This window comes from Prenolepis imparis, unplaced genomic scaffold (assembly GCF_030444845.1).
Source record: "Prenolepis imparis isolate NDT839.2.m4 unplaced genomic scaffold, iyPreImpa1.0 SCAF_13, whole genome shotgun sequence".
Lineage (NCBI taxonomy): Eukaryota > Metazoa > Arthropoda > Insecta > Hymenoptera > Formicidae > Prenolepis > Prenolepis imparis.
Window position 1 is genome coordinate 8,569,842 of NW_028141171.1, and position 21,153 is coordinate 8,590,994.

The 21,153-nt window shown below is 33.6% G+C and overlaps 8 protein-coding genes across 9 annotated transcripts; 4 read left to right on the top strand and 4 right to left on the bottom strand.

Annotated features, from left to right (window-relative positions):
• Positions 1–290: 290 nt before the first annotated feature.
• LOC145944833 (odorant receptor Or2-like) lies at positions 291–3,393 on the top strand. The gene is made up of 9 exons (XM_083053396.1): positions 291–628; positions 763–882; positions 1,348–1,465; positions 1,561–1,831; positions 1,965–2,087; positions 2,182–2,272; positions 2,477–2,613; positions 2,827–2,959; positions 3,067–3,393. Exons 1-9 carry the CDS (start codon positions 473–475, stop codon positions 3,115–3,117), a joined length of 1,200 nt encoding a protein of 399 aa, XP_082909522.1. The 5' UTR covers positions 291–472; the 3' UTR covers positions 3,118–3,393.
• Positions 3,394–3,995: 602 nt separating this feature from the next.
• On the top strand, positions 3,996–9,621 carry LOC145944337 (uncharacterized). Its single transcript, XM_083052600.1, has 10 exons — positions 3,996–4,014; positions 4,665–4,849; positions 5,006–5,122; positions 5,247–5,364; positions 5,731–5,995; positions 6,081–6,203; positions 6,389–6,479; positions 6,700–6,836; positions 7,034–7,166; positions 9,539–9,621. The coding sequence occupies exons 1-10, from the start codon at positions 3,996–3,998 to the stop codon at positions 9,548–9,550; spliced, it is 1,200 nt and encodes a 399-aa protein (XP_082908726.1). The 3' UTR covers positions 9,551–9,621.
• On the bottom strand, positions 8,296–9,609 carry LOC145944829 (4-vinylanisole receptor-like). The gene is made up of 6 exons (XM_083053393.1): positions 9,481–9,609; positions 9,313–9,328; positions 9,136–9,226; positions 8,829–8,965; positions 8,517–8,649; positions 8,296–8,441 (listed from the first exon to the last, which is right to left on the bottom strand). Exons 2-6 carry the CDS (start codon positions 9,324–9,326, stop codon positions 8,394–8,396), a joined length of 423 nt encoding a protein of 140 aa, XP_082909519.1. The 5' UTR covers positions 9,327–9,328; positions 9,481–9,609; the 3' UTR covers positions 8,296–8,393.
• A 358-nt stretch (positions 9,622–9,979) lies between the features above and the next one.
• LOC145944827 (uncharacterized) lies at positions 9,980–11,631 on the bottom strand. Of its 2 annotated transcripts, XM_083053391.1 has the most exons (4): positions 11,135–11,631; positions 10,820–10,935; positions 10,576–10,693; positions 9,980–10,408 (listed from the first exon to the last, which is right to left on the bottom strand). In XM_083053391.1, the coding sequence occupies exons 1-4, from the start codon at positions 11,337–11,339 to the stop codon at positions 10,116–10,118; spliced, it is 732 nt and encodes a 243-aa protein (XP_082909517.1). In that variant the 5' UTR covers positions 11,340–11,631; the 3' UTR covers positions 9,980–10,115. The 2 variants fall into 2 exon arrangements, with proteins under 2 accessions (XP_082909517.1, XP_082909518.1); XM_083053392.1 differs by lacking the exons at positions 9,980–10,408; positions 10,820–10,935 and having other exon boundaries at positions 10,467–10,693.
• Positions 11,632–11,831: 200 nt separating this feature from the next.
• On the bottom strand, positions 11,832–13,917 carry Mus81 (mus81 structure-specific endonuclease subunit). Its single transcript, XM_083053378.1, has 6 exons — positions 13,774–13,917; positions 13,086–13,667; positions 12,799–13,012; positions 12,502–12,714; positions 12,309–12,422; positions 11,832–12,240 (listed from the first exon to the last, which is right to left on the bottom strand). Exons 2-6 carry the CDS (start codon positions 13,595–13,597, stop codon positions 11,998–12,000), a joined length of 1,296 nt encoding a protein of 431 aa, XP_082909504.1. The 5' UTR covers positions 13,598–13,667; positions 13,774–13,917; the 3' UTR covers positions 11,832–11,997.
• Positions 13,918–14,000: 83 nt separating this feature from the next.
• Ski6 (exosome complex component Ski6) lies at positions 14,001–15,499 on the top strand. Its single transcript, XM_083053389.1, has 3 exons — positions 14,001–14,290; positions 14,573–14,866; positions 14,947–15,499. Exons 1-3 carry the CDS (start codon positions 14,117–14,119, stop codon positions 15,301–15,303), a joined length of 825 nt encoding a protein of 274 aa, XP_082909515.1. The 5' UTR covers positions 14,001–14,116; the 3' UTR covers positions 15,304–15,499.
• Positions 15,301–17,854, bottom strand: Mtpbeta (mitochondrial trifunctional protein beta subunit). Its single transcript, XM_083053377.1, has 7 exons — positions 17,646–17,854; positions 17,296–17,467; positions 16,788–17,163; positions 16,457–16,631; positions 16,070–16,350; positions 15,647–15,952; positions 15,301–15,546 (listed from the first exon to the last, which is right to left on the bottom strand). The coding sequence occupies exons 1-7, from the start codon at positions 17,695–17,697 to the stop codon at positions 15,502–15,504; spliced, it is 1,407 nt and encodes a 468-aa protein (XP_082909503.1). The 5' UTR covers positions 17,698–17,854; the 3' UTR covers positions 15,301–15,501.
• Positions 17,855–18,781: 927 nt separating this feature from the next.
• Positions 18,782–20,913, top strand: LOC145944601 (BRISC and BRCA1-A complex member 2). The gene is made up of 4 exons (XM_083053029.1): positions 18,782–19,352; positions 19,445–19,746; positions 19,908–20,288; positions 20,362–20,913. The coding sequence occupies exons 1-4, from the start codon at positions 19,265–19,267 to the stop codon at positions 20,734–20,736; spliced, it is 1,146 nt and encodes a 381-aa protein (XP_082909155.1). The 5' UTR covers positions 18,782–19,264; the 3' UTR covers positions 20,737–20,913.
• Positions 20,914–21,153: the final 240 nt, after the last annotated feature.

Below are 21,153 nucleotides of genomic sequence, written 5' to 3' on the forward strand. Positions count from 1 at the left end.
ATATATACATATATATAAAAAATAATGAAAAAATTTTAGACCAACAAATTTTGTACCTTTTATACCGTAATCGTTATATATTATAATCATTGTCGAAACAATTATTTTTGTTTATAAAGACAGAATCTTTACGATTGCCATTTGAAAGTTCAATTCATTCAATACGAACAGTATATCGGCACACAAACAGTAACAGCGACAAATGATTAGTTATTTTTAATAAAGCCGCAAAGTATTATTTTAGCAATTTTATTTTAGCAAAGACCGAAAAGACGGCAAGAATGAGAGATGAAACAGGATAGTTTTGCGGGAAAATAATTGCGTATTATTATTCGTAATGACGTAACTGTGTATATAGCGCCGTAAGGGACGTGTATAATGTCGCGATACACAGAGAATTGATAATCACGCCTCGCCAAGTGATGTTCACAAGGAATCGTTGATAGTTCGTAGACTTAGTTAGTTCCTGAAGATGACCGAGCAAAGAGACATTTGGCAAAGTCGCTGTTACACGATTCCCAGAGTGTATATGAGCTTGATAGGGATATGGCCGTATCATACGTTTCGCGACAGATGCTTGCTCTTTGTGCCGATGTTTACATTCTCCCTCACCATCCTTGTACCTCAGGTATCTGCATGCGAGTTATCGATTTGTTTAAGAAATTCATTACACATTATCTTCTCTTGTCGTACATTTTATATAATATCAGTGATTTAAAAATAATTAATATATATTATATAATATTTAATTTTGACATATAGCTATTGTATCTGCTAATTACCGCGGCGAATCTTGACGATGTGTTCTCGTGTACCCCGTCGATGTGGATCACCATAATATTTAGCTTCAAATTAGGGAGCTTGATAATAAACAACAAGAAAGTATGTGATAATCGCGCGTGTGAATTCCGTATCGATGCGATAGATGTAAAATAGATAATTAAGCTCCTGGCTCCTTTCCGACCATGTCGAAATCGTGACGTCAAAGGCGAGAAAACACACGCTAAAATTTCTTAGATGCCATTTCGAAATAAAAAAATATTTCGATGAAACAGCACTTCAGATGGCTTTAGCACACTCTTAAAAAACCCCGAAAACTATCCTTTTCCCTTTAAGTCTGATATCTCGATCATTTTACAGATGTTGATTGATTATAAGAGCTAAAGCCATCTGAAGTGCTGTTTAATCGAAATATCTTTTCATTAAAAAATGGCATCTAAGAATTTTCAGCGTGTGCTTTCTCGCCTCTGACGTCACAATCCAATATGGCCGCGGTGAGCACCCAGGAGCCTTAATCTCAGTATAAAGATAATCGATGCCGCGGAAAATATACTTTTATATTTCTAGTTGAAGACTTGTCTTGAGACGATAGAAAACGATTGGTCGTCATTAAATACGGACACGGAAAGGGCCATTCTACGGCGACATAGTGCGCACGGACAATATGTTACAATGACATACGGAAGTACGTCTTGAGAGAGACAGAAATTTCGCGTGAAAAATCTCTTTTCCGATTGCTACGTGATGTTAACACACACATACATATCGATTTCTATCCAGTCTTTATGCAGTTTGTGGGAATTCTCCTCATATTTAAGTCGCTCCTCGTGATACTGATGGAGGATACGTCGGAGGCGACAATAACTTCCCTCGCAGCGGAATCGAAGCTACCGTTTCGCGTGGAATACGGCGAGAGATTCGGCCGATATCTGTATCCGATGGCGATACACTGTTATCTAGCCGTATTTGCTCATATCAGTATCACAATCGCGGTCGACACCTTCTACATTGCTCTAGTACGACACGCGTGCGGGATGTTCGCGATTGTCGGGTAAGGATAGATCCACAAAAATGACGATTATAAAACCGAGATACAAATTTTTCGTCAAATCTCGAGCTGAATCTCGAATAGACGCGGTTTCGACCTTCGTTAGGAGAAGCGTTATTATTTAAGCGGTTTCTAGAAACACCCTGGAACATATCGGTAAGGATAGCGACAGCAATTTTGATCTGAAACCCGACAAGATCAAGGATGGCAATTACAGCAAAGCTCTGGATTGCTTACGCAAGCATCTGCACGTGATACAGTTGCGTTAACGTTAATGTTTCTGGATGCGAAGTTTATTATACGCGATCGTGTATTTTTTTTAATTACTTTTTTAATCACGTTCAATTTCGCAGATTCGCGGAGCTGATCGAGTCCACGTTCTCGAACATATTCCTAGTCAGCATTTGTCTGAACATGATCGGTGGAAGTATGATCGGTATACAGGTATATATATGTGTGTGTGTATATTTATATATATACATTTTTTTATCAATTTTGCGATAAAATTTTTCGACGAAGAAGGTTTTCGTGGCTTATTAATAATTATATAATATGTATTTGATAAAATACTTGACAAAGAAAAATAGATAATTCGACAGGCTTTACGAAAAATTTTGGAAATAGAAAGTAGTCAAACATATATTTCAGGTGATCTTGAATTTGAATGACGCGAAGGATATCATAGGTCCTCTCGCTATCTATATCGCTCAACTTATTCATCTCTTCCTACAGTTTTGGCCGGCTCAATTCCTGTTAGATTACAGTATCGTTCCTTACCAGTCAATGTAAGAAGCCTCCTCTTTAACGTATATTATGATAAAGTTTATCATAGGATATATTAAAATTATATAATTCTTTTATACTCTTATTTTTTTAAATATATTTATAATAAAATCTCATTTTTTTATCACAAATTACAGACGCGATAATTGCAAGGATAAATTTTCTCATTTTTTTTTTTTTTTTTTTTTTGTCATTAATCTTATTTTGAATCGCAGTTGCAAGTCAAATTGGTATTACACTTCGGGAAGATGTCGAAAGCTTCTTTTCTTAATTATGAATAGAAGCGTGTTACCTTGTAGAATAACTGCTGGCAAGATTGTAGCTCTGTCCATTGAAAGCTTTGGCACGGTAAGCAAAATTATGCTATTATTGCCGGCTTTATTTTCAAACTATCTTCTGATAAATATATTTTGCTAAAAAAAGAAGATGATTAGCGATAGTTTCATTCCTTCAAGGTTCTGAAAACATCGATGTCGTATTTGACAATGCTGCGCTCCTTCAGTTGATTATAACGACATCATCTGTGCGATCCAGCAGCTTGTTAACGAAATTATAAAATTTACACGTGAATTTATCGTAATAGTTTCTGCTATCAATATGGAATTAATTTAAAGATAACGAAAATATATGATATATATATAGAAAGTTTTAACAGATGTCATACCTTTCACCGCAAATTTATAATAGCCATTAGAAAACGGTATTATTTCACGACTTAACTGTCCAAGAAGAATATCTTTATAGTCGCTATTTAAAAATTCAGTTTGTTGAACAGACTGTGTATTCCATTATCGCTATAGAGAAAGTGTTAATTATCGTTCTTAGGAAAGGCGAGGTTTTAGACGTAATAATGAGGGGGAGGAGAAGAGGGAAAATAGAGTCACACGTTATAGGAAAATAATTGCACCCTCATGTTGCAAAATAAATCAAGCAGGACCCACTCAAATATCTCAGAAACACTGCGTTAAATAAAAAAATGTTTCCTACAAAAGTTGTAGGGTTTCGAGGGGGACATAACATAGTAATATTCATATGACCTTGGGCGGCGTCTCCAAGGTCAAGTGAAGGTGAGAATAAATTTTTTAAATGGAAACCCATATTTTTTATTATAACATCTTTTTCTACTAATTAATTTGAACAACTTTTATCTGAAGCATTTTTTTATTTTCTTCAAAATTCATTCTCACCTTCACTTAAGGTTAACCTTCACTAACCTTGGAGACGCAGCCCAAGGTCAAATGAATATTACTATGTTATGTCCCCCTCGAAACCCTACAACTTTTGTAATTTTTCGATTTAACGCAGTGTTTCTGACAATGAGATATTTGAGTGGGTCCTTTAAAATGGGACACCTGGTATATCCTGCTTTTTTAGATGGAGCAAAATGAAAATGTATAACGAATGTAAATTTAAATTATTTTTAATTTTTTCACTACTCGTTTTAATCGTAATTAAGCATGTTTTTAACATAATTGTAGAGCAAATTGATATTATACTTCGAGAAGATGTCAAAATCTTCTCTTAATCATAAAAAAAAAACAGTGCAGATGTCTTTATTCACAATGCTGCGTTTCTTTAATTGTTTACATCGACATCATCTGTGTGATTAAGTATAATAAAAAAATTTTTTAATTTACACATGATTTTATATTATGACAGCTTTTGCTATCAATTTGCCATCAAGTTTCAACAGATGTCATACCTTTTACCGCAAATTCGCAATAGCCATCAGAAAACGCTTTTGTTTCACGACCAACTATTCAAGAAGAAAATTTTTCTAGTCGCTACACTCGCTATTTAGAAATTCAGTTTGTTGAACAAACTGTTGTACCCATTAATTGCTATAGAGAAAGTGTTAATTATCGTTCTTAAGGAAGCCGAGGCTTTAAACATATAATAATAACGAGGAGAAGGAGAAGGGGAAAACACGGGGTTATACGCTATAGGAAAATAATTGCGCGCTCATTATTATAATGACAGAAGAGCTATAGTCATACGCGTCGTAACACAAAGAATTGTCAATGTTTCCGGGCTTTTCATTGAATTTGCAAAGTATCATTGTTCGTGCGCTTAGTAGTTCTGACGATGGTACAAAAAAACTATTGGCAAAGTCGCTATTACGCCTTACCCAGGATGTTTATGACGTTGGCTGGAATATGGCCATATTATACGATCGGCAATAAGTGTCTGTGCTTCGTGACAATGTTTACGTTCTCCTTCAGTCCTATTGTACCCCAGGTATTCCTCATTGCACCTCTAGTATATCACGTACTTTCATAACGCTTGTTACACATAGAGAAGTTATTAAAAATTATGTATAGAGGAAATGACATCGCACATTTTTTTTATGTCTCAATCTTGTCGATATAATCCGCGATATTTATTTAAACATAGGGGCTATATCTGCTAAATTCGACCAACATCGACGATATATTCGAAAGCGTGCCGTCGTTATCGATCACTATAGTAACCAGCTATCAATTAGTGATCATGATGATACACAATGAAAAAGTAGGTACATTGAGATTGCATGCGAATTCACAGTCGCGTGCGATTAATGTCGTATTAATATAATTAAGCACTTGATGTCGTTTTATATAGGGAAAAAAAATATATAGAGAATATATATTTATAGATAAAGACCTGTTTTAAGACGATAGAAAAGGACTGGCTTTCGTTGAACACGGAGATTGAGAAAGCTATTTTACAACGACACACTGAATACGGACAATATCTGACGAAAATTTATGCGAGTATGTATTGGTAGGATCGAGAAGAATTCATGAAGATATTACAGTTTATGTTAATTGATAAAATTACATATTTTTGAGAAAACGCTTTTATGTTCTATAGAGAAAAGATTTATATATATATATATATATATATATATATATATATATATATATCAGATGTTTAATATTAAATATAGAAATTTCGAAATAAAGAAGAAATTCAAAGAATCTTTCCATTGTTCTTATATTTTTAATATATATCTATTCTTTAAAAAAAATAGAGAAAATGTGTGTAACAATATGTATTTAATTTATTGTAATAACTTTAATCATTTATCATAGGAAATTATCATTCGTATAATACATGTTGTTTATATGAATTTATAGTAATCATTTCTTTTACGCCATTGAGTTACCTTCTTAAGCCTGTCATAATGACGCTAATGGAAAATGATATGGAGAACATAACAAAATCATCGTTATCGAAATTGCCCTATCACGTTGAATATGGCGAGAAATTGGACCAGCATTTTTATTTATTATATCTCCACTGTTCTCTAGGTGTATTGTCTCATTGCATTATCATAATCGCGGTTGATAGTTTCTATTATGCTTCGATCCAGCACACTTGCGGAATGTTCTCAATTATTGGGTAAGGATATTCGGCATGAATGATGGCTCGATATTAAAAAGTTGAAACAAGAATATCTTGCGCCAACACTTTTACACGCTTCTAGAGACATGTTGGAGAACATTGGCAAAAATGATGACGCCAATTTTCATCTAGAGGTAAAAAGAATCGACGATGACAATTATGACATGGCGCTCAACTGCCTACGTAGGCATCTTCATGTGTCAGAGTACATGTTAATCGCTTAATATTCCTTTTTCTCTCTCTCTCTTTCTTTCTTTTCTCTCTTTTCCTCTTTCCACTTCTCCAATGGTTAATTTATTAACTTAAGCAAATCATGTTCGTTCTAAATCAGTATTTTCGATTATATACTTGTAAATTACTTGTAACACATTGAGATTCGTGATTTTGCAGATTTGCCGAACTGATCGAGTCTATATTTACAAATATGTTTCTGTTCAGTCTTTATACAATAATACTTTCTAGCACTGTAACCGGTATACAGGTATGAATCGATATCTTTCTTTGCAGCAACAAAAGAAATATATCATAACTCAATTACAATCAATAGCTGTTAGAAAAAGAGAAAGACAGTATTTCAATCAGCAATTTCGAGCATAATTTCATTGTAACATTGCATATATACGTCCTCTAAAATCAATTAATCATAATTGAAGTCAAAGACAAAAAAAATTTGATTTGAGAAGTTTAAATTTGTCTTCCAGGTGATGATGAATTTAAACAATGCGGGCGATATTGCAGGACCTTTGTCTATTTATTTTGGGCAATTCTTCCATCTCTTTCTACAATTCTGGCAGGCCCAATTTCTATTGGATTACAGCGATGTTCCATATAAGTCTATGTTAGAATTTCTTCGAATTTCTTTGAATGCGTTTTTTTTCGTAATGCGCGTGCACGTACGCCATGATTCAGTATTTTTTGTTAAATCATCTGAAAATGGTCTTGTGTTCTTTTCGTTGCAAAACATAACGCTTATAAATGTAAGTTTTTATTACTATGTTATATCCAAAATAATGTAAATCTCGTTTCGGATTACAGTTGCAAAGGAAGATGGTATTACACTTCACGAAGATGTAGAAAGATCCTTCTTCTAATTTTGAACAGAACTATGTCACCTTGCAAAATAACTGCTGGCAACATCGTGACCTTATCAATTGAAAATTTTGGAACGGTAAAGTAAAATTGTACATTTATATTTATTATACAGTTATTTATAAACATAACACTTTATAATTATGTGAAAGAATATATTGCGAGAGGTTTGATATTTTTTAAAGGTTTTGAAAACGTCGATGTCTTATTTTACGATACTACGTTCCTTCCAGAGATAATGTTATCATCTTGAGAGAGATAGTCATTAATAATAATTTTTTTTAATATAATAATATTACACATAAAATTTCTTTTTATACTTTTTCTCTATCTTTCTGAAAATCAAAATCAGACTGACGATGAAAAATCCACAAATCATGTATTTATGCATATTCTAAAATTCACAGTTCAACGATGACATATCTCATATGTAATGTTAAAGTCGATGGATGTAAATTTCAGAGACTATAAATTATGCTATTAATCTGTACCAACTATCTTATGTTTTCATATCCATTTGCTATATTTATTTATTTATTTATTTTTGATTGTGTTAAAAGAAATAAAGTTTTCGTAAGTAAAATTATCCAATGCATTGCTAAGAATCGCATCTGAAAATTGATTCATATACACGATACTGACAAAAAAGAGAATAGGTCTTTGGAGAGAAAAATAATAATAAATTACGAAAATGTGGATACGAAAGAAAATACAGGCAAGTAATAAGTAAGTGCACTTATCTTTTGTGCATTTAATATTGTTGCCTTTATGTTGCGTTGAGGTGCTGCTTCTTTCTTTTTCTTTCTCTCTCATTATATTCGGAATTTAAAAAAAAATAGTAAGACATATTTTTGTGTTCATTCACGTTATATACATTCACACTTCGAGTTTTTTAATGCTATTTATACCTTGGAGAATAGTTTTGTACGCTGAAGGAAACGCGTAACAATTTTATGGATCGATCGTCAGAAACAAAGATGCGCGAAGAAACAACTTGTGATTATGACTCGTAATTTGTATGATACACACACACACAATGCGCGAAATTATGTAAGTAACGTATATTATTATGTACAGGGAAAAGGGGGAATTAGGGAGAGAAAGGGGGTTTTTGCATATTAACAGCTATTTTCGCAATCTTTCAGATACGTATTCAAATAAGATGTGGAAATAGAATGATACTCTCTTGCTCCCTGGATTCGAAACGTAAAAAAGTGTATTGTGATAATTTCATATATATATATATCGAATACATAGAAAAACGCTGACTATTTTCAAACTATTTATAAACTATTTATTGTTTGCTTCATATACGGTTCAGCAACATGCAAACCGATATGCCCGATTGTATGATCTTAAAATAAAAGTCGCAACGATATTATCAAGGGGAGAGTATTTTATAATCGTGATATCACCGATATTTGCTTACCGTTGAGAAAGTTTCTAAACTCAGAGGATATACATTGTACGAATTAATGGAAACCGTTCGCATACACCTTATCATAACGAATAACATAATCTTTTGCTTCCACAGGGTCATATTATGCCACTTTCCGCAATATCTAGAGATATTTACGTCAATTAAAGTGTATTTTTTTAAATATATTTATATATAAATACTTCTCATTTATATATATATATGGTAAAAAATCGCGCCTGTTAACCAGAGTAAAATGTGCGTGTATATTGATTGATACATCGATATTGTGCGAAATATGCACGCGCGTTTCGCGATACTCACATTTTCATGAACAATTGTGTACTCGTGTCAATTATATGCTGCCCCATGTAGCTAAATATAAGTAGATAAAATAATTGTCCGCCGATGAAAACTGTAGATCTAATTGATCGATCCGAAGATTCGGAGAATTTAAATGTCTAAACAACAATATTTGGTAACTATACGCTTATTTATCTTTTAAAGATATCCTCCTCTTTTCTCTCTTTCTTCTTTTTTTCATTACAAGTTGATTTCGTTGAACGATTTTAATTATGCGCGTGCACGAAGAAAATTATAGCTTAATCAATTTAGCTTGTAGAATACTTACTTGTACCAGTGTTAGGCCTATCAGGACCATAAAGCCCAGATATTCAACCAAGAGGCTCCTGCTGTAGCTCGATTGAATAATGTCCACAAACCTTGGTACAACGTAAAAATGATGATGGATTAATAAAACGTGATCAAGTCTCGATAAATTGGTACTTGTAGTGTGTCATATATTTACTCGGCGTAGAACATACCTGTGGAAGAGAAACGAAGAGTCATCTCTCATTTTATCATCACCACTTTAGTATCACGTTATCCGATTTTATAAAAAAAATGTTCACATTCCATATTCATCTTAAATTGTACTCATTAGCAAGTATGTATATACTAACTAAAGGATACTAACTGTATAACGTTGCGATGATCCTCGACAAAGAGAACAATGCTTCTGTAATCTTTTTCAGTTCTACGGATGAATCGTCCGGCCTTGGAGGACCGTTCGCTAAACAATCGCTCTGCACGGTATCTATATATAAATGCGTACAAAAATATGGTATATTATCGATGGTATATTATATCACCAAATCGAGGATTCAATGCAAAAAATGAGATAAGTACATACTTTATAAAATCTATTTTTTTTTTTAATGCAACATGATATTTAAAGTGAATATACGAGTTGGACTTATTATCTCATTCTTGGATTGAATGCTTCGCATCTGTGAACAACGCTTAGCACATATTTTCAGAATGTTTTCTGTATATTTGATCGCTTTTCTTTGCAACGCGTTTATGCAACTATATATGCATATAAATATTTCGATATGTTTTATGCTAAATTGTTATTATTATATATATTATAAATTGTAGTGCTATACATTTTCAGACATTTGATGAATGTGATAAATTAATCATACATATAAAGTGCTTACTTCTCATATTAATATAAAAATAATATAAAAACTGGCGAATGTATTAAGCATAATCACAAATTATATTAAATATTAAGCTGTGTAAATATAAAAAATTTAATTTTAAACACTAAAAATGTATATAGAGGAAAGCGCGATACCCTAGTACGGTGAATAATCCACTGGCATGTTGCGTGTAAATAACGAACATGATCACGTTGGCAAGAACTATTCCCGTAAATAACATCATTATAAAATACATTTGAATTCGGACAAAATAAAAGTATTTATCTTCATCGATGAAGAAATCGATGTAAAACGGATGTTTGCGCGAACGTGTCTCGTTCAATGGTAGAAATACATCAAGAATTTGCGGGAGGAGTGTGAAAAGGATATATGTACTTGTACCTACGATTGTATAAACTGAAAAAAGTCAATTGAAATTAATCAATTAAATAGCAAAAAATCCAAAATCTTTCGAATAAAATATCAGTTACATCAATGATATAATAATATTAGAGATAAAATATTAATTTCTTGTAAATATTATGATTCGTTTTGCAATATATTGAGACCACGATTTTACTTACTTGAAAACAATTTCGTGATTATTTTTGCGTTCACGGCATATTCTTGCATAATTTTAATTTCATCCTGACACGTGATGCGTTCCCAATCAGCTTTAATATGGTCGAGTAAAATTCTCAACTGCAAATTAAAACGTTCATTCTGTTTGCAAATTATATCATAGCGAAAAAAAACGATATTATTATTTATTATATCACATTTTGATCAATTCTATGAAGAAACATTCAAATAAAATATATTTCTTACTTTGTCATTGATCAATATACGGTCAATGAATTGCATTGTTACACCAATAGTACTAATAAAAACAACCGAACACTCGAGTGTAAAATCCACAGTTAATTCCGATATATATAGCTTAGCTATCTAGAAAAACATCTTTCATTACTTACGCGTTCTTTGTTTCATAAAAATGTCATTGGAGCAAATATAGAAATTGATATCTATCGAATATATATACTTAAGCTAAGATGTGAATCAAACCGGCAAATACAAATAAATAAAATTTTAAAAAATTTCAAAACGAACGAAAAAGATGTCACAGATTTATTATTAAGATACCTGACCGATTACACCCCAGATCAAGAAAGAAGTTATGAGCACTCGATGGATCCAAGCGTTCATCGCACTTTGATAAGGCCATAGTCCGACTATGGACGACAGCAGGCGATGCAACTTGTAATACCGATCCAGGGAGAATTCCATTTACTTCGCAGATCCGACAACGACTGAGAAAAGTCTGGGACACGCGAAAGAAACACACCATAATTGCGTCTCCCTCTCTATTCGTTGCTATATTTCACGCGAAAAAAATTCTCTTACTTTCCCCCAGCGCGAGGGGGAATAAGTGTTGCAAATTGCCCTCCTATTTACCGAACGCGTATTCACACTTTTCCGTACGCAATTGTATTAAATTGCTAATAGCATCGATCCACCTCTTCGAGTATTATAGCTATAAGAAAGGCACAGACGAGCGCAAGCGAATTAATGTAGCGCAATTTTCTTTTTTTTTTTACTCCGGAAATAAGAAAAATATTACACGAATTTTCTAGCTAACTTTTTCAGCTATTTTCTCCGCCTGAAAATATCTCTCTATTTCTCAAATGACATTGCGGTATGGTACAAGGATATTATTTTTACAGAAGATAATGTGTGTGATATGCCACACATTGTGGGAGCAGCATGATGTGGAATATCTTACTAATTTGTAAAAATAGAGAGATATATATAAAAATAATTTCTTTCTCTTACATGTATACTCTAGTTGTTTTATTGCAATAATTTTTTAATTTTATAAAAAAGATCGTTATTACTGAATACTTGAAAAAGATGTATTTTCGCCTGCTGTATATTAGCGAAAATTGTTGAATATTATTTACAGGCGGAATGGGTATACGCAATATCCAGGTATATATCTTTATTAGTTAACTCAGCTCGTGCATCGTGTAAAGCTGATAAACGGCTTTACTGACGGTAGGCCCGAGCTGTCGTCTCTTGTTCCCGACTTGAATGTTCGCCAATAATTGCTCGCCGTTATCAGAATTTTCCAAAGCTGTGATCAGAATCTGTGGCGAGGGGTAACGTTCTACAATTGCCGACGCTTTGTCTATGGACATGCCTTTCAGTTGTAATAATTGACGAATAAACATCTCACTTACTTTAAATTTCTAAAAGGAGAATATGTCGATAAATCATATAATTTTTTTATATTATTTTGAAAATCTTTAATACTTACTCTCTGTTTAGAAGACGCTTTATTGAATTCTTTGAACTCTAAAAGTCGCTCTATTGTGCTATCTGAATCATTAGTCTGAAGATGTTCTTTCTTACATCCAACAAGTTTTTTATCCTGAAATAAAATTATAATTTTATTATAATGTATATTGATATGTATCTTATGAAACAATTATACAATATTGCTTACACACCTTGTAAATTTTAATTAGAATCTTTGTCACATGTGATAAATATGACATAGAATCTTTATGATTTCTTGTATATTTTACAGTAAAACCATCTTGTATTAGACAATTTACAGAACCTTGTAACAATGATGGGAGCGGTATTGAAAATGGAAAATTCTTCTCGATATTCTCCACTATGTACATAAGATTCTCAATACCGGATTGCTTCAATCGAAACTGAAATATGGAATAAAGGAATTGACAATTAAAATATACAGAGAGAAATAAGGATACAAAAAGGTAATTATATCTCTAAAATACCTTTTGTTCATGAAATCTACCATCTTTTATACTCTTACTTAAATCATCCATTCGTTTTCTCTCTATTATATAAGGTATAATCAATTCATCCATAGTTTTTCTACATCTAGCAATCCATGCAAAATCACCAATCTTCAAATGACGCACTTCAAACAATACACCAAACTGCGTCAATTCCTTAAGCGTGGCATCATGTTGCAGCTTTGTTTTCCCACTGAAAAATATCCTATATAACTAAAAGCTCTTTATAAGTAACGGTGTAAGTTATTTGTATCATAAATACTCACCCACAAGTTTCTTGGGTATCCACCAATAATATAATATCAAAGGTATTAGGTTCTAAACAAATTTGCTTTTCCTTTGATGCAATTTCATTTACATTTATCAGTTTTTTCGGTGCATTCTGTTTAGTAGTCTTAGCTTGTCTGACTACTCTTACTGTTTTCTCCTGTGTCTCATCAACCTTGTCATCCACAGGTGGCTCCTTAGACCCGGCAATATAATCCGTGTTATCAGTAGCTTCAGAAACGTGAACTTCAGCTGCTTTCACGGATTCGCACCTTCTTTGCTCTTCCAATCTTTTGTCCAGCATCGAGCACAATTTCGCGCCGAAATATTGCAGGATTTCGCAGTCTTTACCGGACCCCAGAGGAAGCGGGTACCGCTTCAGCGAATCCAATGCCTTCGTGAACCGATTGCCCAGGTTGAGGTCTCGGAGCATCGCTTCGTTCCTCCATTCCTCCAACCAGATCTCGAACAGACGATTCGGCCTGTCCGGCACGATCTTGATTCTCTTCATGCTTCCATACGCAAATTGAACGAGTCGAGAGTCTCATGTTTGTTTACCAACAACGACATCAATTGTTTATCTTGAGAACACAATGAATCTCTCTTAATGTATCGATTATCGGTTTGTCGCATGTTTTTAAAACGCGAAATATATTATTATTATTTAAACAGGTGTGTCATACATACATCATACCAGACTCCAGACAAATTAATAAATTGTTATGTTTTCTTTTGAAGGGGGTTTTTCCAATTTGATCACCGGTTGGTGAAATAACGCCTTCAACCTCGTATTGAGGAGTGTTTTCTTTTGAATCGAATTTGGAGGTTACATTTTTCTTCGCACGTGCCAACTCGTATATCGATATATCATATCGATAGATATCGATATGCGTGGACATGCGCGATACATTCGATATCCGATAGCTAGGTTATTTCCTATCGTTTGTAAATAAATGTAACATGTTTGGTGTACCTTTAGATCCACCAGGTTAGATATAATTTTCATTCGTAGCGTTAATTAAAAGGAAAGATGACGGATCCCAATCAAGAGGACACCGGAGGTGGATTACGCGCTGATGGTAGACGAGCATTAGAATTGAGGCAGATCCGTATGCGAATGGGAGTGTTTGGACAGGCGGACGGCAGTGCGTACATAGAGCATGGCAACACGAAAGTTTTAGCCGCAGTGTACGGTCCTCATCAGGTTTGAATTAATCTAAAATATATGTAATTGTATTTGGAGAAGCGCGTTAACTATTAAAATGTATGACATCTCAGAATCTTAAGAAAGCTTGTAAGTACTTAAATGTAATGTAAAAGAGTTGGATCAATATGACAAGTTTTTTTTATGCTGTGTTTCTCTCTTCATTTTATACTCTTTTTCTCTTTAATATAAAAAACACGAATATTCAAAATATAGTTTTATATATGTATCGTTATCTTAAACTGCAGTGTAATATCTGTATACTTCTGTTATATGATTTAGCCAAAAAGCAGCTCGTCAAGGAATAGTACAAAAGCTCTCGTAAACTGCCAGTATAGTATGGCTGTATTTAGTTTTACCTCCGGGGAACGAAAGCGAAGACCCAGGGGGGATTGGAAGTCTCAAGAGAGATCGGCTCAGTTACGCCATGCGATGGAAGCCATAATACACTTGGAGTTATATCCACGCTCTCAAATTGATATTTTTGTAGAAGTTTTACAAGTCGATGGTAGTGATTACTGCGCATCCGTGAATGCATCGACGCTTGCGTTGATCGACGCTGGAATTCCGATTAAGGTTTATATCTAAAAAAAAAAATATATATATATATATTCTCTTTTTTACATATTATTTACAAAATAAATTTCTTGTTACAGAATTATGCTATAGGCTGTACAGTATCTCTCATTAACAAACTGACAACAGAAGGAGAAGAAGATAAGACGTTAGCAGCAGGCGTATTAGACGCGAACTTTGTAGAGGAATGTTCACCAGGAGTTACCTTGTCTGTTGTCGCATTACCAGAAACAAATAATGAAGGTGAAGCAGATGAGAGTGGTTTGATAGTAGTAGCACATGGAGCAGGACAGAGATTACATTTGTCACGTTTGGAAGCGCTCAAGCAACGCGCCTTACAAGGTTGTCAGGATATAAAGGAAATACTGGACAATGGCGTGAGGCATCATCTGACTGCGAATCTGTTGCCTTCTTTTCTACATAACTCACTCGAGTAGCAAGAAAGAAGTAATATATTTCACACAGTAAGCTGTAACATTTTATAATTAAATGTATATTGTACAAATTTATTAGAAAATTCTTTTCTTATAAAATCTATAACAATACCGGATGATTATTTATGTGTTCTCTCTAGTAGAAAAATATTACTTTATAATTTTTTTTAAGATATAAATTTCATTCTTTCAAAAACCAGATCAAACTGTAGCTCCAGGATATCTTTCCATAATCATACCAACTCCCTATAAAATACAATATTAACAGATATATAAACAAATTTATAATTTATGAAAATTTAGATACTAAAATTATATTATATTATGCATAAATGTTTTAATCTACCTGTCCACCAGCAGCACAGGCCGCGATGAGTCCGAATTGTTGATCCTCTTTGATAAGTCGATTAGCAGTATGCGTTGCTAATCTTACTCCCGTAGCAGCGAACGGATGACCGATCGACAAGGATCCGCCCCAAGCGTTCCATTTATTCAGATCTGGTATTCCGACTTTTGAACTCCTATTCAAATACTTTTGCGCAAACAAATCCGAATCTAACGCTTTCAAATTAGCACAAATTTGTCCAGCGAACGCTTCGTGTATCTCCCATACTCCTACATCTTTGATACTTAATTTTGCTTTATCTAAGACCTGTAATTTGTTTACAATTTTTATTTTACATAAGTTAGTCTTATGAATAACTTTGCTGTATGTATACATACATTTATTAATTGATTGGCAAATTAATAAGGATTGTATATTGTTTACCTTTGGTATTGCATATGACGGTCCCAGAAGCAATTGATCAACCGGATCTTGAGATACATAAATGAAGTTTCGCAGGTATGCTTTGGGTTTTAAACCAAGTTGGAGAGCCCTGTCCTCGCTCATTATTAAGGCCGCGGATGCACCGTCGGTCAAGAAAGACGCATTGGCTGCAGTGACAGTTCCGTAAGGTTTAACGAATGCAGGTTTCAGTTTTGCTAACTGTTCTTCTGTAGATACGCGAATTCCATTGTCCCTGTCGACAGCTGCAGTAACGTTCGGTACTGCAGAAAAAGTAAAGTGAGGTAAATATATATATTTTTTTACAATATTATATATTATATATATATAAAATATTGAAAGAATTATATGGAAGAAACGTTAATGTACCTTTATAAGGCGCTACATCCGACAAATGTCCTTGTTGTTGAGCTCGCGCGGCTAAAGTATGAGAGCGCAATGCGTAATCATCTTGTTCCTTGCGTGACACGCCGAACGCCGCAGCTAAACGATCTCCACTATGGCCCATAGTTTCACCAGTTGAAAACTCTGCCACCGCTGGTAGCTATAGAAATAAATTATTGTAAAAGAGATATTCATAAAACAAGAAAAATTACATTACTTTTATATTAAGTATTATATTCTTATTATAACACAACTTAAAACATAACATTTATATCTTATTTTTTTCTATTTCGAGAAAAAAATCATGACAACTCACATCTGGTACAAAATAAGCTGGTCTAATATTGGCCAAAAGAGCCAATTTGTTCCCTAAAGTTTTCGCCTTGTTGGCTTGCAGCATTAAAGATCTCATGCGTCGACTGTGCCGGATTGGAATATCCGACATGAATTCGACTCCACCTGCTATAACTGCATCATAAACACCGCAAGCGATTAAACCCATGCCAGTAGTGATAGCCTGGTTGCTGCTGATACACGCCATTGTTACTGTATGTGCAGGCGTATGTTCACTATATCCTGCGGCTAGAGCAGCTTCTCTTCCAATATTAGAAGTTCGCACTTCCTGCATTACTGTACCATACACTATGTAATCAATTATTTCCTTCGGGAACCCAATTTTTTGTTGTAAGCCCCTAAAGTAGAAAATAATAATTTCTATATATATTACTTTTACAATTAAAATAAACATCAATAAAAAAAAAATAATACAAATATAAAATTCTCTCTTGAAGACATTATAATTTATTGAGTTGATTTTAACTTACACCAATGAATGTCTTGCAAGATCGTATGCCAGAAGATTCTTGTACTGAGTTCCAGATTGTAAAAATGGAGTCCGTACTCCATCGATGAATACAATATTTTTTGAGGCATTGTCGCTTTTTGTAGAATAAGCCTTGTTTATAAAAATTCCAGAATAACGAGTAAGAGTTTCCCCTAAAAAGATCAATTAAAAATCTTAAAACAATAATATACTAAAACATTACTATATATTATATATTTATAATATCCACTCTTTCTCATGGACTTTGTACCAATCATATAATCTGCGTTTTATGATTCAAATTAATTATATTTAATAAATTCATAAAATGTAAAATAACACTTTCCATACCACAATTAATTCCTTGTTTTGCCAGCGCACAGTTTTTCAGGAGAGGAAACATCTTGTAAGAATAAGTATTGACACTTCTCTTACTCAAACTTGGTATGTCAGTATCGGTCACCCAACATATCCCGGAGCAAAATAGAGTCAGAAGTCAGAATATTGGACTTTGACCTGTGATGTATGTATAATATAAGTGTATTCTCTATAGTAGTATTGAATTGTGTATCTAATCTTTTTTTCTCTCTCTACACCTGTTTCAGAATATTTAATTTGCAAAATGGCGACTACTTTATCTCGAATTTCATTGGTCATCGACTAGGAACTTTTAAGAATTTCTCAAATTCTCAAATTTAGTCTCATGGACGTAAGAATACCTGGACGGAAAGTACCCTTTTAGACGCGGGGAGTAGTTCCTGAAGGGTGAGAGGTCTACGGTTGCGTCCATTTTAGATGCCTCAGATTTAGCGTCTATTTTCACGTCGCACGACGTTAATCGAGACACACAGATTTGTATAGCTATCTGTGTTGAGACATTTATACACATTCACAACGATAACATTCCGTGAAATTATCCGCCGCCGCCATCTTTCAAATCGCGCAACCATAGAATATATAATATATAATATTGGAGCGCGTGTCGATGTGCGCGGTGCGTTCGACTTTTAACCTTCAAGTGGCGCCGCGTCACGCGGTCGGAATTCGGCGCGCGGAGTGGGGGGTGTGGTGGGGGGTGAGAGTGGGGGGACGCGCGCCGAATTCCGACCGCGTGACGCGGCGCCACTTGAAGGTTAAAAGTCGAACGTACCGCGCACATCGACATCGACACGCGCTCTCTCTCTCTCTCTCTCTCTCTCTCTCTCTCTCGTCCCGTGTTGCGCGTTGCGCATAGAACCAAGTATTATTCAAGTGAAGATATCTCTCTCTTCATTCTGTGCCTGATGTTCATTTTAGCGTGATAATTTTTTATTGGTGCTCCGATCCGCGATATGTAATGTCTGAAAATCTATTGGTTCAGTGGAATTAGTGATTAGCCAATCAGGACAAAAGTAACTAGAGCTTGTGGAGCTCTATCATTTCGCGTATCTTCTATTTGAATTATTCTTAGCCATTACTTATCTTTCTTGATATTTATAAATTCTATGGTTGTAATTATTTTTGGCAATATTTCTTCTCTTTCTCACTTCTATTCATGACAACAATACAGAGCAAGAAAAGAACAATAAGTTGATTGAAGTTGTGTATATTAATCGTATAGCTAACCCGAGCTAACTAATAGAATGAGCAATTGACATTATTGATGACATTAAAGAGTTGCAAAGTATTTAATAATTATTTAATTGTAAAGTATATGTAAAGGATCGAGTAACATTTCGCGTTCTAATTAATCCTCAATAATCGCTGATTGAACTATTGTAGAGTTCGAGAAATGTCAAAATTGCAGAAACAGTGAAATATTTAATAGTATTATATAAAAGAGAAAGATATCTAACGAAAATTGACTTAATTATATACAGTGTATCGTTGCAAGTATAAACTAAGGGCCTAATCTAACAATTGAAAGTAGTGAAGCATTAATTCACATATCTAGATTATGCGATTATAGTTTTTCTAACTTTAACAATAAGATGCTAAATCAACAACATCCACTCTTGAACACCATAGATTCCTATATAGAGCCACTTTTAAAGCGCGTCTTGCAAACCAAAAGACTCGGTAAGTTTGTAATATTAACCTTTATTATATCTCATTTATATTCAATAATTAAGTCTAATGTTTTCATTGTGAATGTATTATATGTTTTCAAGGAATATGTTACGGTCTGATAAAATTGGATTCGGCATCATCAAGTTGTGACAGAAGCAAAAATGATTGTTTCAAGTTATCGATTCCCTATGCAGGGGAGCATCTTGTATGGAATATATTATTCGATTCACAATATCCTGAGATGGGTCCAGACTTTATATTCAACGATCAAAATTTCCTAGCGGATCCAGACATTGATGCCTTGTCTTCTTGGGTACCTAGTCTTGCTAAATGGAATCCTAACGATACCGATGCACTACTCAATGTGCTGAATGAATTATTATTATATTACAAAGAACATCAGGTAAGCAATAATTGTCAAAATTGCCATTATATAGCTTTCATTAATCTATGAGATTATCATATAAGCATCTTTAAGATATTTAAAAAATTGAACATATGTTCTTTTTTTTATAAGAATTTGTAAGTATATTTGAATTATTTTTTTTTCTTTTTTATTTCCAGGTACAGTTACTTGGAAAGCAAGGAGATCGTTTGCAATTTGAATACAGCACGCTTGTTGGTGAAACAGAGATATTTACAGATGATATAGAAGTGATAATGTTACCATTAGGAACAAAGCCTACAGAAGCAAGATTTTTAATTCGCATATCTATGGATTATTCTCGATTACCTCCACGTATTAATAAATTGCAAAATGATGAAGCTATGCTCATAATCACATTTTATGGACCAGATTGGAATCGTATTTTACCGCAACTTTATCTATCCAAAACCTTAGAAGATATTTTTGGTGGACCCGAGTCTTTGCATATTCCACCATTTCCGCCTAATAAATATCTAATGGATTATGTTCCTGAAGTAAAGAAGTTTATAGAAGAGAAGGTATAAAGCTTTATATATTTTGTAAAGAATTGCACAATTTACAAAAAATATTTATATATACTTATTATTGCAGATACACAACGTAATTCAAAGCTTTGAACGAAGAAAAAGTTTCATCGCAGTTCTAATTGTATTACAGCGTGGTAGCATACTGGAATATGATGCTATAGAATTTAATTGGATTAGCATGCTGTTAGAGCATCGGGACTTTCATTTTCTCATACATTTTCATCTCCCATCAACATTTCCGAAAGAAAAGCCGCAAATTACATTGCAGTCAGTATATCACATGACATCGCATGGTACTTTGTACAAAGAGGTGTTGGATGACACATCGTACAGTCCTAGATGGTCGATAACGCTGATGGTTGATAAAATTTTGACATACATAATGGAAAATGCAATTCAAAAGTTTCAGGCAAATTCGATCAAAAATCGCTATCAATAATTTAATCTGAAAATATATTTTATTATAAAATGTATATATTTAATAGTTGATATTGTGAAAAAAGACTTTAGTTCCAACTCGATAAATAAAGATACGAATTTGCGTGTTTCTTGTGCTTAGATTTTAATTAGATCTGTACATTTTTTCAATACAATATTCTATTAATATTTTTCTTTATTCTGAATTATATTCTTTTATTAAAAAAAAAAGTTCATTCTTTAGGAGCATTAATTAATTTTTTCATGAATATATATATACATATAGTCGCTCCGTTGAAGGTCTATATATGTATAATATTTATATTTAATAATATAATGTTTTATATTTTAGACATTTTAGACTAATCTTCGAAACGTCTGGAGAGATGTATAAAAAGAAGATAGCAGAATCGTGTCCAAATTTTCTCAAGGCTTCGCG

What these genes read in the sequence shown, in the direction of transcription:
- LOC145944833 (XM_083053396.1), top strand. Translation starts at nt 473, where the DNA reads ATGACCGAGCAAAGAGACATTTGGCAAAGTCGCTGTTACACGATTCCC. An exon ending in AAGCATCTGCACGTGATACA is followed by an intron (nt 2,088 to 2,181) that starts GTTGCGTTAACG and finishes TCAATTTCGCAG; the next exon opens with ATTCGCGGAGCTGATCGAGT. An exon ending in GAAGTATGATCGGTATACAG is followed by an intron (nt 2,273 to 2,476) that starts GTATATATATGT and finishes CATATATTTCAG; the next exon opens with GTGATCTTGAATTTGAATGA.
- LOC145944337 (XM_083052600.1), top strand. An exon ending in GGAATGTTCTCAATTATTGG is followed by an intron (nt 5,996 to 6,080) that starts GTAAGGATATTC and finishes ACACGCTTCTAG; the next exon opens with AGACATGTTGGAGAACATTG. An exon ending in GCACTGTAACCGGTATACAG is followed by an intron (nt 6,480 to 6,699) that starts GTATGAATCGAT and finishes TTTGTCTTCCAG; the next exon opens with GTGATGATGAATTTAAACAA.
- LOC145944829 (XM_083053393.1), bottom strand. An exon ending in ACACAATTGTTCATGAAAAT is followed by an intron (nt 8,650 to 8,828) that starts GTGAGTATCGCG and finishes AAATATCTCTAG; the next exon opens with ATATTGCGGAAAGTGGCATA. An exon ending in GTTTAGAAACTTTCTCAACG is followed by an intron (nt 8,442 to 8,516) that starts GTAAGCAAATAT and finishes TTTTATTTTAAG; the next exon opens with ATCATACAATCGGGCATATC.
- LOC145944827 (XM_083053391.1), bottom strand. Translation starts at nt 11,339, where the DNA reads ATGGTGTGTTTCTTTCGCGTGTCCCAGACTTTTCTCAGTCGTTGTCGG. An exon ending in GTATATTGATCAATGACAAA is followed by an intron (nt 10,694 to 10,819) that starts GTAAGAAATATA and finishes TTTAATTTGCAG; the next exon opens with TTGAGAATTTTACTCGACCA. An exon ending in AATCACGAAATTGTTTTCAA is followed by an intron (nt 10,409 to 10,575) that starts GTAAGTAAAATC and finishes GACTTTTTTCAG; the next exon opens with TTTATACAATCGTAGGTACA.
- Mus81 (XM_083053378.1), bottom strand. Translation starts at nt 13,597, where the DNA reads ATGAAGAGAATCAAGATCGTGCCGGACAGGCCGAATCGTCTGTTCGAG. An exon ending in GATACCCAAGAAACTTGTGG is followed by an intron (nt 13,013 to 13,085) that starts GTGAGTATTTAT and finishes GATATTTTTCAG; the next exon opens with TGGGAAAACAAAGCTGCAAC. An exon ending in TTCTAATTAAAATTTACAAG is followed by an intron (nt 12,423 to 12,501) that starts GTGTGTAAGCAA and finishes ATTTTATTTCAG; the next exon opens with GATAAAAAACTTGTTGGATG.
- Ski6 (XM_083053389.1), top strand. Translation starts at nt 14,117, where the DNA reads ATGACGGATCCCAATCAAGAGGACACCGGAGGTGGATTACGCGCTGAT. An exon ending in CAGTGTACGGTCCTCATCAG is followed by an intron (nt 14,291 to 14,572) that starts GTTTGAATTAAT and finishes TATATGATTTAG; the next exon opens with CCAAAAAGCAGCTCGTCAAG. An exon ending in ACGCTGGAATTCCGATTAAG is followed by an intron (nt 14,867 to 14,946) that starts GTTTATATCTAA and finishes TTCTTGTTACAG; the next exon opens with AATTATGCTATAGGCTGTAC.
- Mtpbeta (XM_083053377.1), bottom strand. Translation starts at nt 17,697, where the DNA reads ATGTTTCCTCTCCTGAAAAACTGTGCGCTGGCAAAACAAGGAATTAAT. An exon ending in CTTGCAAGACATTCATTGGT is followed by an intron (nt 17,164 to 17,295) that starts GTAAGTTAAAAT and finishes TTTCTACTTTAG; the next exon opens with GGGCTTACAACAAAAAATTG. An exon ending in CCTGTGCTGCTGGTGGACAG is followed by an intron (nt 15,547 to 15,646) that starts GTAGATTAAAAC and finishes TGTATTTTATAG; the next exon opens with GGAGTTGGTATGATTATGGA.
- LOC145944601 (XM_083053029.1), top strand. Translation starts at nt 19,265, where the DNA reads ATGCTAAATCAACAACATCCACTCTTGAACACCATAGATTCCTATATA. An exon ending in TATATTACAAAGAACATCAG is followed by an intron (nt 19,747 to 19,907) that starts GTAAGCAATAAT and finishes TTTTATTTCCAG; the next exon opens with GTACAGTTACTTGGAAAGCA. An exon ending in AGAAGTTTATAGAAGAGAAG is followed by an intron (nt 20,289 to 20,361) that starts GTATAAAGCTTT and finishes TTATTATTGCAG; the next exon opens with ATACACAACGTAATTCAAAG.